This window comes from Eurypyga helias, unplaced genomic scaffold (assembly GCF_000690775.1).
Source record: "Eurypyga helias isolate BGI_N326 unplaced genomic scaffold, ASM69077v1 scaffold27246, whole genome shotgun sequence".
Classification (NCBI taxonomy): Eukaryota; Metazoa; Chordata; class Aves; order Eurypygiformes; family Eurypygidae; genus Eurypyga; species Eurypyga helias.
The window spans coordinates 9,736-21,490 of NW_010257760.1; the positions used below are offsets into that span (position 1 = coordinate 9,736).

The 11,755-nt window shown below is 38.3% G+C and overlaps 1 protein-coding gene across 1 annotated transcript; it reads left to right on the top strand.

The window, feature by feature from the left end:
* Positions 1–4,000: 4,000 nt before the first annotated feature.
* Positions 4,001–11,241, top strand: LOC104511511 (long-chain-fatty-acid--CoA ligase 3-like; the record flags this gene model as incomplete). Its single annotated transcript, XM_010154159.1, has 2 exons — positions 4,001–4,422; positions 11,064–11,241. Coding segments are annotated over exons 1-2 (529 nt in total), but the record flags the coding sequence as incomplete, so codon positions are not given.
* Between the last annotated feature and the right edge of the window lie 514 nt (positions 11,242–11,755).

An 11,755-nucleotide genomic window follows, 5' to 3' on the forward strand; every position in this document is an offset into this window, starting at 1 on the left:
CACAATGAGAAGTTGCATAAGGTGTCTTTTTCTTGTTAATTCATGCTTTTATTGTAGTGTAATTATTATAAGCAGGTCAATTAGTAAATGCATTCCTTTTGGGATTTTTTTTTTTATCTCATTTAACAAAAGTGTTCTTCTAAAACAAAAGGGTATAGCAGTATTAGTATAAGCAGTGTATCAGGCCAAATCACTGATTACGTATTAAGCAGGATCAGACCTGAAAACCGCCAGTTTACTTCTCTGGCCACAAGAATGAGCGTGCTCATTGCTTCTTCCCTTTGGTGTTGAAAAAAAATGTGTAATTTTTAATTGTGGTCTTACTTTGGTTTGTTTACCTTCTTTTTTACATTCGAAAGCAGTCATATACTTCCAAAATGAACAAGGTGACCACAAATCATATTTCAATGACATTTTAAAGCCCTAGTATAGTCTTTTGGAGAGTTTTTTCTTTGGTGCTTTTTAAAAGGTAGAGTATTGAACAGTGAAATGTATGTCCCTTTCAAATTTGCTATAACCTTGAAAATTTCCCTAAAACGTTTCATTGTCAGATTAGTTTTGCAAATGAACTATTAATTATGAATTTTCATTTTGAGTTTTTAAAACACCGTCCATTAAAAGTTCGCAATAGCAATCGGTATAGAGAAAAATGCATGTGCAAACATTGCATCTTACTGAAAATAATGTTTTTCTTTTACAATGTCATTAAAACTTTTAAGTTAAATGACCTTTTATTAAAAAAAAAAAAAAATCCATCCAAAAAAACACCCAAAACCCACCCAAACTGAAAAACATACTGTCACGTTCAGCTGCATTGGGTTTGCTTGCAGTAGAAGATAATTGTCTTATTGCTAACACACCAGTCCCAAGTTGGGGATAAGTTTTGATTCTGTGTTGTCATCAAAGATTTTATTTTTTTTTTTAAATTGGCTGCTTAGTGATCCGTTTAGCTGACTTTGATGTTCTTCTGTTGGGAATGGCAATGATAAATCTGCTGGATGAAGCCATTTTGAACTGTGTCTGCTTTGCTTACCTGGAATTTTTCTCTTCAGCAACACAGCAATGAAATGATGAGTTAAAACGCATCTTGTGTTCTTCAGTTCATCAGGGAAGGAGGTGGAGCCTTTACGTTGCCACCAAGGAACTTCCTTAGTGTCCTGGCTCAGCTCTCTTTAGCAACATCCCCCTACAAAGACAGTGGAACTTATTCTTCTCATGAGTATCTTAGAATATACTTTTCTTGCTTGTTTGAAAGGGAAGGCAAGAAACCGCATTTGCAAAAGATACTTTTTTATCTTTTAAGAATAGTATTCTAAGTGAAAGAAATTTTTTTTGTGTTATTCTTGAAAAGAAACTGTTTGAAATAGGTGAGTTGTAATAGCCTCACTTTACTGATGGAGAAACTGAAATACTTAGCAGTTTACTCAGGGTAACAGATCCCCATCAGTGTAGGGCTGTGGGGCTGGACGCACACTTTTCTGAACCAGCCTGACATTCCAAAGCATTTCCCCTTAGTCTGGCCTGTTGGAGTGTCCTTAGGCCCTCTCTTGCAATGCAGCCTTTATGAACTGGTGGGCACGGCACCACTGATGATGTGCAACTCAAAGCAAACATTCCCAGGTTCGGGGATTACGTGTAGGGCTTCAGGCAAGCCAGAAGAGAGCTTGTCAGGATACGTTGGCATCATTATTTTGGAAATGGTGGCAAAGGTTCCTCTCCTCTGAGGTAGGAATAAAGCCGTTGGGATAACAGCAAAATCAAATGGGAAGCTGCTATTCTGGAAGGACTCAGGGTCTCTCTACCCAAGGAGAGTTCTGAGACCCAGAGAGTATTTTTAGACAGGCTCAGCGGTTTATCAGACAGGGAATTTCTTTGGAGAGCAGTTTTCCAAAAGGTATTAAATCAGTTGCCTTACTACTTGCTTGTAACAGTGTGTGGTTCGATTCTGTTTCTGCTTTGTAGACCCAGAGAAGTTCTCCAGCTGTGTAATGAGGAAAAAAAAATGTGCTTCCACCTTCCTCGAATTTGGCCAGACAAAATCATAGTACAACGTACTATTTTGAGAAATGGGTAAACTTTTGTGGGGTGAACTCTGGATTCAGCTTTAAAACATTGTGTTCGATGCCGCTGTCAAAACCAGCATGGTTTTAGTGGACTGCAATAGCTTTTTGGCTGACACATGATTATTGCCATCAAATATCCTTCAGTGAGAGCCTAAGAGCATAAGTCTCTTCCAACGATTACTGAATTTACCCTTTAGCCTATTTAAGGGTGTTTTTTTGGTCATGGATTTTTGCCTTTGATCTGAAAATTAAGAGAGAAACTTCTATTTTTATTTTTTTGATTTAGGTTTTAAATCCCTTTCCCCAGTAAGCCCCTGCTGGGAAGAGGTCCTGTGCTTTATTTGAATATGTCTCTCTGGGTGTTCTGCAGCAGAGACGTTGGTGTTGCTTGGTTCCTTCAAACGGCCTGTAGTGATGCAATGTTAATGCTGAGGTTACAGCGGCTTGTTAGGGAAGCTGCTGATGGGGAAATCTTTGTGCTTGGAGTTTCAAGAATTGTATGGTTTAGAGAAAGATGGAATTAATCTCATCCCACAGATGAAGGATATCGGATTGATCTTGTCCCCAAAACACCTAGGAATCTAAGGTTCATGAAGCAAGGTTTCTTTCCGTTACTGCTGAAGGATCCCGTATGGTTTAAATGCTACTTTTTCAACTAAAATTCCTTTTCATTAGGGTTTTCAAAGAGTCAGTGAACACAAGACATCAGCCAAGAATAATATGCTATTGGCACTGTATCTTCTGAATGATAAATCCTTCTAAATTAAGGAAATGTTCATTCAAAGTTGTGCATCTTACACACACATCGTTATTAGTTGCCTGATTTATGGTATTTGTTTGAATACAGTTGTATCAGTACTTCTGAAAAGTTAGCTGAGCGAGGTGTGTTTATAGTTCATCTTGCTCTTAGAAGAACACTGATTTTCATAGCTGGTAGCTCATTCACCACTGCAGAAATTGATCTTCAGCCATTATGACAAGTGTCCCTCTTCCGTGATGATTTGATTTACTTTTTAGATAGATGACATAATTTCTTGCCTCCACAGTAGAATACATGAAAATGTTGTATCATTGTGTTCTCAAGGTAAATCATGCTTCTTTTTTTTTTTTTTTTTTTTTTTTAAAGTCGAAGTGAATATCCTGGTGGCATTAGGGACCCTGGAAAAAGTTACATCACTTCATAGTGCTGTTGCTAGGATTTGGGGGATATTTTCAAGCCACTTTCCAGTACTTTCCAAATATTAGTTACCTTACTGTCATGTTTATTTATTTAACAAGCATGCCCATTGCCTACTGGTGCTGAGGCTGGAATTCTAGGACTGATTGAAAATCCCTCAGAATAAACGAAGCACCAAGGTTCCGTTGCACAAGGCCTCCAGGGAGGAAGGTCAGAGTTTCCTTCTCTTATGTAGGTGTTCCCATATGCACAGCTCTTGGAAAGCATTTCTATGTACTTAGGGGTCGGGGTTCCCGTGCACAGAGCGGTGGCATAACTTGTGTTCTTCGGGCTTGTACCGAGGTTTGTGATTTACAGTCCAGGATTGGCGGTGAAGATAACGCGTGTGGGTCTTCTGATGTGGTTGAAGAGAATCTTTTACATTGTGTAATTGCGTAACGTTTTCAGATAAAACACATACTATTCACATGTCATTTTTTTAAAAATCCAGGCCCTGAGTTCCTTGGGTTCTGTGCTTGTTTTGCGTAGTGGCCAAAGAAATAAAAATGTTAGTAAGTACTGCAGTCTGTTAAATGGGAATGGAAGCGTTTTTCCTCATGTATTGGGTGTCCTGTTTTGTTTCTGCTAGGGGTTAAGACTTCTAGCCTAATTTCTGCACAAAAAGACCTATTGGGATGGGGAGTGTAATAATATATTGGAAAATAACGCGCCTGCCAACAGCTACAGAGTTTACCGCTAACATCTTCTTTTCTCTTTTCAGATCTTTTTGGGTCCCTGTTTAAGTGATCCATGTTTCCGAACTCTTCCTTGTAACCTTCGCAAGTAGCCAGAATGAAGTTGAAGCATAACATCAACCCTGTTCTTCTACAGTTTATAAACTTTATAATCTTGGTGTACTCCTTTGTAATGTACATTCCGTGGTACCTATTTTCGGGATCAAGGGAGGCTATAGCAAAAGCCAAGCAGGTTAAAGCTAAGCCTGTGAACAACAGGCCTGGGGCTGCGTACAGATCTGTTAACAGCCTACATTGCCTAGCTTCAGTTTTACATCCTGGGTGTGATACGCTCGACAAAGTTTTTCAGTATGCTAAAACTAAATTTAAGGATAAAAAACTCTTGGGAACACGTGAAATCCTAAAAGAGGAAGACGAAATCCAGCCATCAGGAAAAGTTTTTAAGAAGGTAAGTCTCTTTGCAGTCTGGCTTCAGGATTTTTTTCAATGTGTTTATTTTCTTTTGCAACACTTCTACTCCCGTAAAGCAAATTGGGGAGGGGGGAGATAACCTTCTCTTTAGATTAAGTAGTCATGAAAAGAGTTAAATTACCTAATTCCCAGTCTTTTGTTACTCAGTGTTTAAAACAAATTTGCACCACCTTTTTGCATTCTTGAGTGGATGTCCTTTTTTATGGTTTCAGCCAAAGAAGAAACACAAATTTGTTTTAGCTATTCGGCTTTAATATTCAGCTATGATTTAACTGGCTTTGAAGTTTTCCCTTTAGGTGAACTTCTGTGTTATTCTGAACTATAACCAGATAAATCTAGAAAAATTACTAGATGCCTATACTCCTACGTGCCTTTCCAGTAAACTTAATTGTAACTTCAGGTTTTGCCATGTGAATTCAGGGATTAAAGGAAATTTTTTTTTTTGGAGAAGGATGGCACAGACCAAAATTGGAAGAGTAGGGGTTTGTTTTGTTTATTTTTTCTTTCAGTCTCCTTGAAGGTGAACTCCTTCACTCCTTCTCTGCTGATCTGTAATCATGGGGGTGTGTGTGTGATGTAATTTCAGTATAAAACTCTTGTTATTTCAAGGGGCTGGCTTTTGATAGTCTTTTAAGCTCAGGTCTGTATTGTCAGTTGCTGCTTTGTATTTGTTCAGAGGTATTTAAAAATGCAGTTTTGCCTGAAGAAGCAAGTCAGGATGCCACAAACAAGATACATGTATGTGTGCAGATATAGAGGTCTGCACTTCTGTATTAGAAGTTGTTAACTACATGTTAAAGACATGTTTTAGTTAGTATTAGTTTTCCTGAAGAAGAAAAAATTATCTCTTCATGTAATAAAGGATTCTTTAAATACTGCTAGTTTTAATTCTACTACAGGGGTATAATGTTTAAAGTAGAACTTGGTTAATATCATGATGCATGGCAAAGTTTAGTTCTGTTGAAATCTCTACGGGAGCTTTAACTGTTAGTGAAACTTCCTCCCAGCTATGGAGTTAATTTTTCAGTATGAAGGAAATGCTGGGAGAAATGGGCACATACAATCTTTTGGGATGCATGTTTTGCTGCCTCATTGCCCTATAAAGAAACAAAGTTCATGTTGTACCAAGTGGGATTCTGAGCACAAATCAGAATTTTGGCTGCCTGTCATCTGTGCTCTGTTGTTTAAACATAATTAGTAACGTAAGGCTTAAGAACTTGGGAGTTTTAGCCTTTTCCATTACGCAAGCAAAGTCTTCTGAATATTGGAAAGCTGAAGAATGTTGGTGTTGACCTACTTAAACTACTTGTTTCTAAGTATTTAGACTTAGAAATTCCCTGCATTAGGTAATTTTGCCTAAGCTTGACACAACAGTTCATTATGGTCCATTGCCGTGCTTGCCCTCCTGTTATTTTTCCAATTTGTGGCATTAACACGTAAGGCTTAATTTTTTCCCCCCATTAAAGAATACAGTGCTTCTTGATATGTCATAACATGCTTGTACAAGTGCAGAACATGTGACAAGATGCCTTGTTAATTTTAAGTGTTGAGGTTCCTTTCCTTTGATTTTTGTCTTTCATACCGTGCATCTTTTCACAGCCTGGTTCCCATCAGTAAAGGTGATGTGCTGAGGTTTATTTGGTGTAGCTCTTCACAAAGGTGCATGACCATTTTAATTCTTGGATATAATGCATATAACTTCTATACCTTGCAGGAGTTACAAAACTTGTTAATTATTCCCTTTTGGGAATTGAATGCGGCGGTGGGAAAGATTGATACGTTGTTCTGAGGTCAGTTGCAAGTCAAGGGCAGACCTGAGTGCAGATCATGGGTCTGTGCAGTGAGTTGCATTGGGGAGGTTTAGATTAAATATTGGGAAAACCTTCTTCACTGGCAGAGTGGTCAGGCATTGGAACAGGCTTCCCAGGGAAGTGGTGGAGTCACCATCCCTGGAGGGGTTCAAGGAGCGTGTAGATGTGGCGCTTGAGGACGTGGTCTAGTGGGTATGGTAGTGTTGGGTTGATGGTTGGAGGGGATGATCTTACAGGTCTTTTCCAACCTTAGTGATTCTGTGACCTGTTAGACTATGTGTCTGCAAATTGCAATGGGCTGGATCAGCCTAATCAATGATTTATTAATGGGGTAAATGTATCTCAGTGTAAAATACTAAGCTTCTCATTCTTAGGAGAACTTGGTGTCCTCATGTTTCTAGCTAAAATTATTTAAAGCTAGATATTCAACATCTTTAAGATCAGATACTGCAGTAATTCTGAGAACAGTGATATCCCAGATAATCTGTAACTTCTTGAATTTTTATGGTATTACATTGTTGAAAAAATTTATTTATTCCTGTGTAGTTTCTAAAGTAGCAGACATTCAAGGATATTAATAAAATACAAATATATGCTGCTGCTCAGTTTGCATTTTATATTGTTTCATATGTTATTTTTTCTTTCCTTCCGTAGTGTCCTTTAATACATAGATTGAATAGCATACCTAATATTAATTTCAGGACAAAAAAATATTAAAGTCAGGAGAAAATAATGTTGAAAATACTTCAGAGATTAAGATGAAATTAATTTAAGCAAATCTTAAATTTAATGTTGCCCAAAAGGTGAACTTTATTCTGTTTGATTATGTTATGTCATCTCAGCTATAGGCTATATCATCACTTGTTTCCTTTGTATATGTTGGCGTGTGTATTTTGCTTTGTGTACATGTTCTTTAGGTGGTGGTGGGGTGTGTTTTTTTGTTTGTGCAGTGGGTTTGTGTTTGTGTGTGTGTGTGTTCTGGTTTGTAACCAGAACAGAATTATTGGAAACATAATAAATAAGACATAGTGAGGAAAAGAAGACCTGATTTGGTAGGGGAAAGTGATGCATCTATAGCTGGTGAGACTTAAGTGAAACAGTAATAAGCACATGGGCAAGGACTTGGGAATTCAGAACCTCACTCATTGTAGCTGATCCCGCAACGTGCAGTGACGTTGCAGGAAGGTTCTTGCTGTGTCAAGTCATGGACCAGTAATAGGAGTAGCTTATGATGTTGGAAAACATAGGGTGCTATGCAAGTAATATTTTAGGGTGGGTTTTTTCAGAGGTGTTCAGCTGCAATCTGTGTTTTTATGTGAAAAGGCCAAAACTAGACGCTCCAAATAACCTCCCGTGTATTGTTTTTAATACGCTTTCTACAAGGAAATGTGTTTAATTGGTGATCACTCATTTACAAATTGTAGTCAAGGTTCTTCAAGCCTTACAAACTACTTTTAGGAAGACCTTGGAAGGTAACTGAAGTTGGGAAGTTTACTGACTACATGGGCCTGCAGTTTTTTTGAGAACCTTTTATGACACCTTCAGACTAAAAAATTGAATATAGTTATCCTAAAAATCCAGATTAAAAATATGTTCACTGTGCAGAAGGTATTTAGTCTATATCTGTACTTTGCTGGATTTCCAAATATGAATGCAGTACTGATATTTAATAATACTTTCCTATGCATTCCTAGGTAACTGAGATACTTTTGAACAGCTTGCAGACGAAGAGTGGCTAGAAGCTGGTGCACTAGAGGGCAGCACGTTTCTGTTGAATGTAGGGTTTGGAAGTAAACGTTCAGTGATGCTGCCTCTTCTGATTTGGTGTTTGGTTTTGTGTCTGTTTAATCAGTTCTCACTAATCTTGACTACTTGGGCCCTTCTTACGAACTCTTGGGCGCTCACTTTCTTTACGTGTGTAAGTAGTTATTGAGCGGGAATAAGTTGTAAAATTAAATGTGTGAATGTTTAAAAGATGATGGCACTTAACATAAGTCTTAACAGCTGTTTACACGAGAAACTGTACATGGAAAATATTACCCGAAGCTACTGAGGGAAGGACCAGGAGGGGGGATGGATTTGCAGACCTACTCAAAAGGAAGGATGAGGGAAGCCATAACCTTCTGCGTGTCCTGCAAAAGCAGTATGTGGGGAAACGCAGAAGGCAAGAGACGTGTGGACAGGGGCAGCGTATTAATATGTTAGAGAAGCAACGCTGGAGGAAGGGAATGTAAGAGTTTAAATATATGGAAAGCAGTCAGAAAAGTAAAACTCAAAGTAGTTGCATTGAAGAAGGTCTTCTCGTGTTTTTACACATCACTTATTCAGAAATATAACTGTTTTTCTATATGTAGAAAAATAGCTGTAACTAACAGTGCTCTGCTTCCTTTCTGGGCATTTTCTAACCTTTTTAGAAAGGAAAGCACCAATAAAGCTTTCTTTCACTACTTTAATATCGAATGTGCTTAAGCAATGAGGATAAACTATTTAAGAGAATAAAAAGGAAAAAAGCAGTCTCGAGTGTTGTTCATAACGGTCTATTTTTGGCCCATTAATGATTTATTATTCCAGCTTTAGTGAGTTATGTAGCAAATGGTAGAAATACAACATAACCTGTTCATTTACTGGCTGGCAAACTTACAGAAACAGGAATACAAGAATCTGATTGTATTTCATGGCCTGATTATTTGAGAGCAGTGTCCCTGAGGTCAGCTGTAGCTAGATTATAATGGTGGAAAGGGTGTGACTGCTGTAAATTGTTTTCAACTGATAAGCTTGTCAAGAATTTCCAAGTCTGCCAAAAATGCTGTGTTTGGGGGGAAAAAATGTCCCAAATTGGAATTAAAATTCCAAATTAGTGAAATTTGGATGAACAGGAAGAGGTGGAATATTTGCTTTGGAAGCAGGCTAAGTTTTCCACACCAGAAATATCTTGGTGTGTCAAAACTGAAAGGAGCTCCAGGGCCGTCCTCGCTGGGGGGCTGTAGCGGTGCGAACCCTCTGCCTGCTGTGCTGCGACGGTGGTCAGGCAGCAGTCCTGCTCCGGTTCTCTCAGCGGTTGCAGCAGAGACATTCAGTGTCATCTTTCTTCCCCAGTAAGGTGTATGGCTCCAAAACAGCCTGTTTGCCCATACAGCTGAGTTTCCCTAAATAAAACAGGGAAACCTGAGCCCATATTTGTGTGAGAAATTTTTCTTTTCTGGTGAAATTGCTAAGTATTGCTGTTGTTGCCAAGTAGTATCCTTTGGTTTTGTTAAATGATATTTTCCCATGAAAACATCTGTGAGATTTCCAAGCAGCTGCACATACACCTGCCCTGAGTTACTAAAGGTTTGTCCTGCTAAACAAGTAGGTTAATGAGCAATATGCAGCAGAGCTGTAGTAGGTACAACTCGCCCAATAGTCAAGTTCAGCAGTTTGAAAAAGTGTTTTGATAAAAGAAATCTATTGGTTTTTAGTTTTCTACTAGAGGTTGAGAGAGACTTTCAAATTAATAAAATTAAGGAAATGGATATGGAAATACAGACTCACTAGAAATGTGGTTATGTAACAAAATGTTAGATTTTTACAGCTTGTAAGTTTGAAATTTAGTTAAAGTTGATAAATGAAATGTGGAAAACAGAATGGGGGAGGAGGAAGTTTGCTTTTCTAGCCTTTTTTTTGGTGTGTGTGCTTGGGTTTATTACTAATGCTGTGTAGTCAAAGGAAATGTCTGAAATACTTGACCAATAACTATGTTTTGCAAAATTGTCAAGGTGCTTGCATAACTAGGTGTGTAAGGTGTAATTAGTCTGTGTAAACCATCTTACAGAATCACAGAACAGTTTGGGTTGGAAGGGACCTTAAAGACCATCCAGTTCCAACCCCCCTGCCATGGGCAGGGACACCTTCCACTAGACCAGGTTGCTCCAAGCCTCATCCAGCCTTCATACTGATAGTGTATTTCATACACTAATCTGTAAATGAAAATCTAGGATACCTTCAAGGAAGTATCCTGTCATTCAGTGAGTAAACAGCATGCTGCAAGGTGCGAATGCAGACACAGAAATCTGTCATAGATGGTGTGACCTGTAAATTCAAATCTGATTTTACTGCGTACCATCTTTCCTATATAGAAGAAAAGTGAGATTGCTTAATGTTTTCCACATGGCTTTTCAGTACTGAGACTTGCCAGTAATTTCCAGTCTTCTGTCCCACTTGTGCTTAACAGTAAAAAAGGGCAAAATGATTACTCCTCTCTGCCCTGACGTTTGTTTCGGAACAAATAAAGGGAAAGGGATTTCACAATTTTGACTGATGACCCTTTGATTACTGCTCTCTGGATTCCAGTTTCTTTTTTCTTTTTTTAATAATAGTGAACATATAAATATCCTACTTGTGTAGGAGAATTGTAGCCCAAATATCCAAGAAAGCAAATGTAGAGGATGTGTTGTATTAGCTAGTGCTTCTCACCCTTTACTTAAAATAAAACCAGGCTTTGTAAAAACTAAAGGTATATGGGTCAGATAACCAGGGCCTTTCGGAGGGCTTCTGAAGCTCCAAAACATGGTGGGAGTTGTGTGCTTTCCTAATGTGAAAATAGAAACTGAGGTGATAACACGTCTGGAGATCCTGCAGTATTTGTGTTGGAGCTTCCACAGTCCCTGTAGTTTTTGGCAAGAATATTGTTCATTATCTTGAGTAAACTCCTGTTATAATTCAAGCAACTGTTACTTCAAACATCTGTGGTTTCTTCATGCAGATGAAGATGTAGTAGGGCATGTGTTAGGATTTTCATTTTCTAAATTGAATTTATTATTTTTCTTAGGTCATCCTTGGCAAGTACACCTGGCTTTCCTATGAAGATGTATACGTTAAGGCTGTTAACTTTGGAAATGGCTTAGCAGTATTGGGTCAGCAACCAAAGACTAACATTGCTATCTTCTGTGAGACGAGAGCCGAGTGGATGATTGCAGCACAGGCCTGCTTTATGTGCAACTACCAGCGTAAGTACGCGTCTCCCCTAAAATGTTTGTCTTTTGATCTTACTGTGCAGTCTGACAATAAACCTTTTTCTTCCTTCACCTACAAAGAAAACTATAGTAAAATTACAAATAAAAAATACTGCGTAAGGTAGAGATTGTGCACTTCGTAGTGTTTCATTTTACTGAGCAGAGAAACCTGTATCTGTTTGCAGACTGAGTATGGTTTCAGGAAGTATAGCTTGCTCAATGGATTTGAGAGGTTTGTTTTCTTGTAATCTCAAATCGGTACAGATTCCCGAGTTTCTAAAAACAAACCAAACAAAAATCACACATGAATTCATTGACTCAGTTTCACGAGTTGACGTCAAACCTTCATCTGTGCCTGTAAGTTTTGTTTGAACTGGATATTCTGTCAGTTCTTCAGTTTTGATTTGAGTTTATCATATTGTTATCTCTAAAAAGTGAAAAGGAACGAGTAGGTTCTGATCTTACTTTGGAGAGCTCTTTTGACTTAAAATGTTGCTTAGTAACTCCT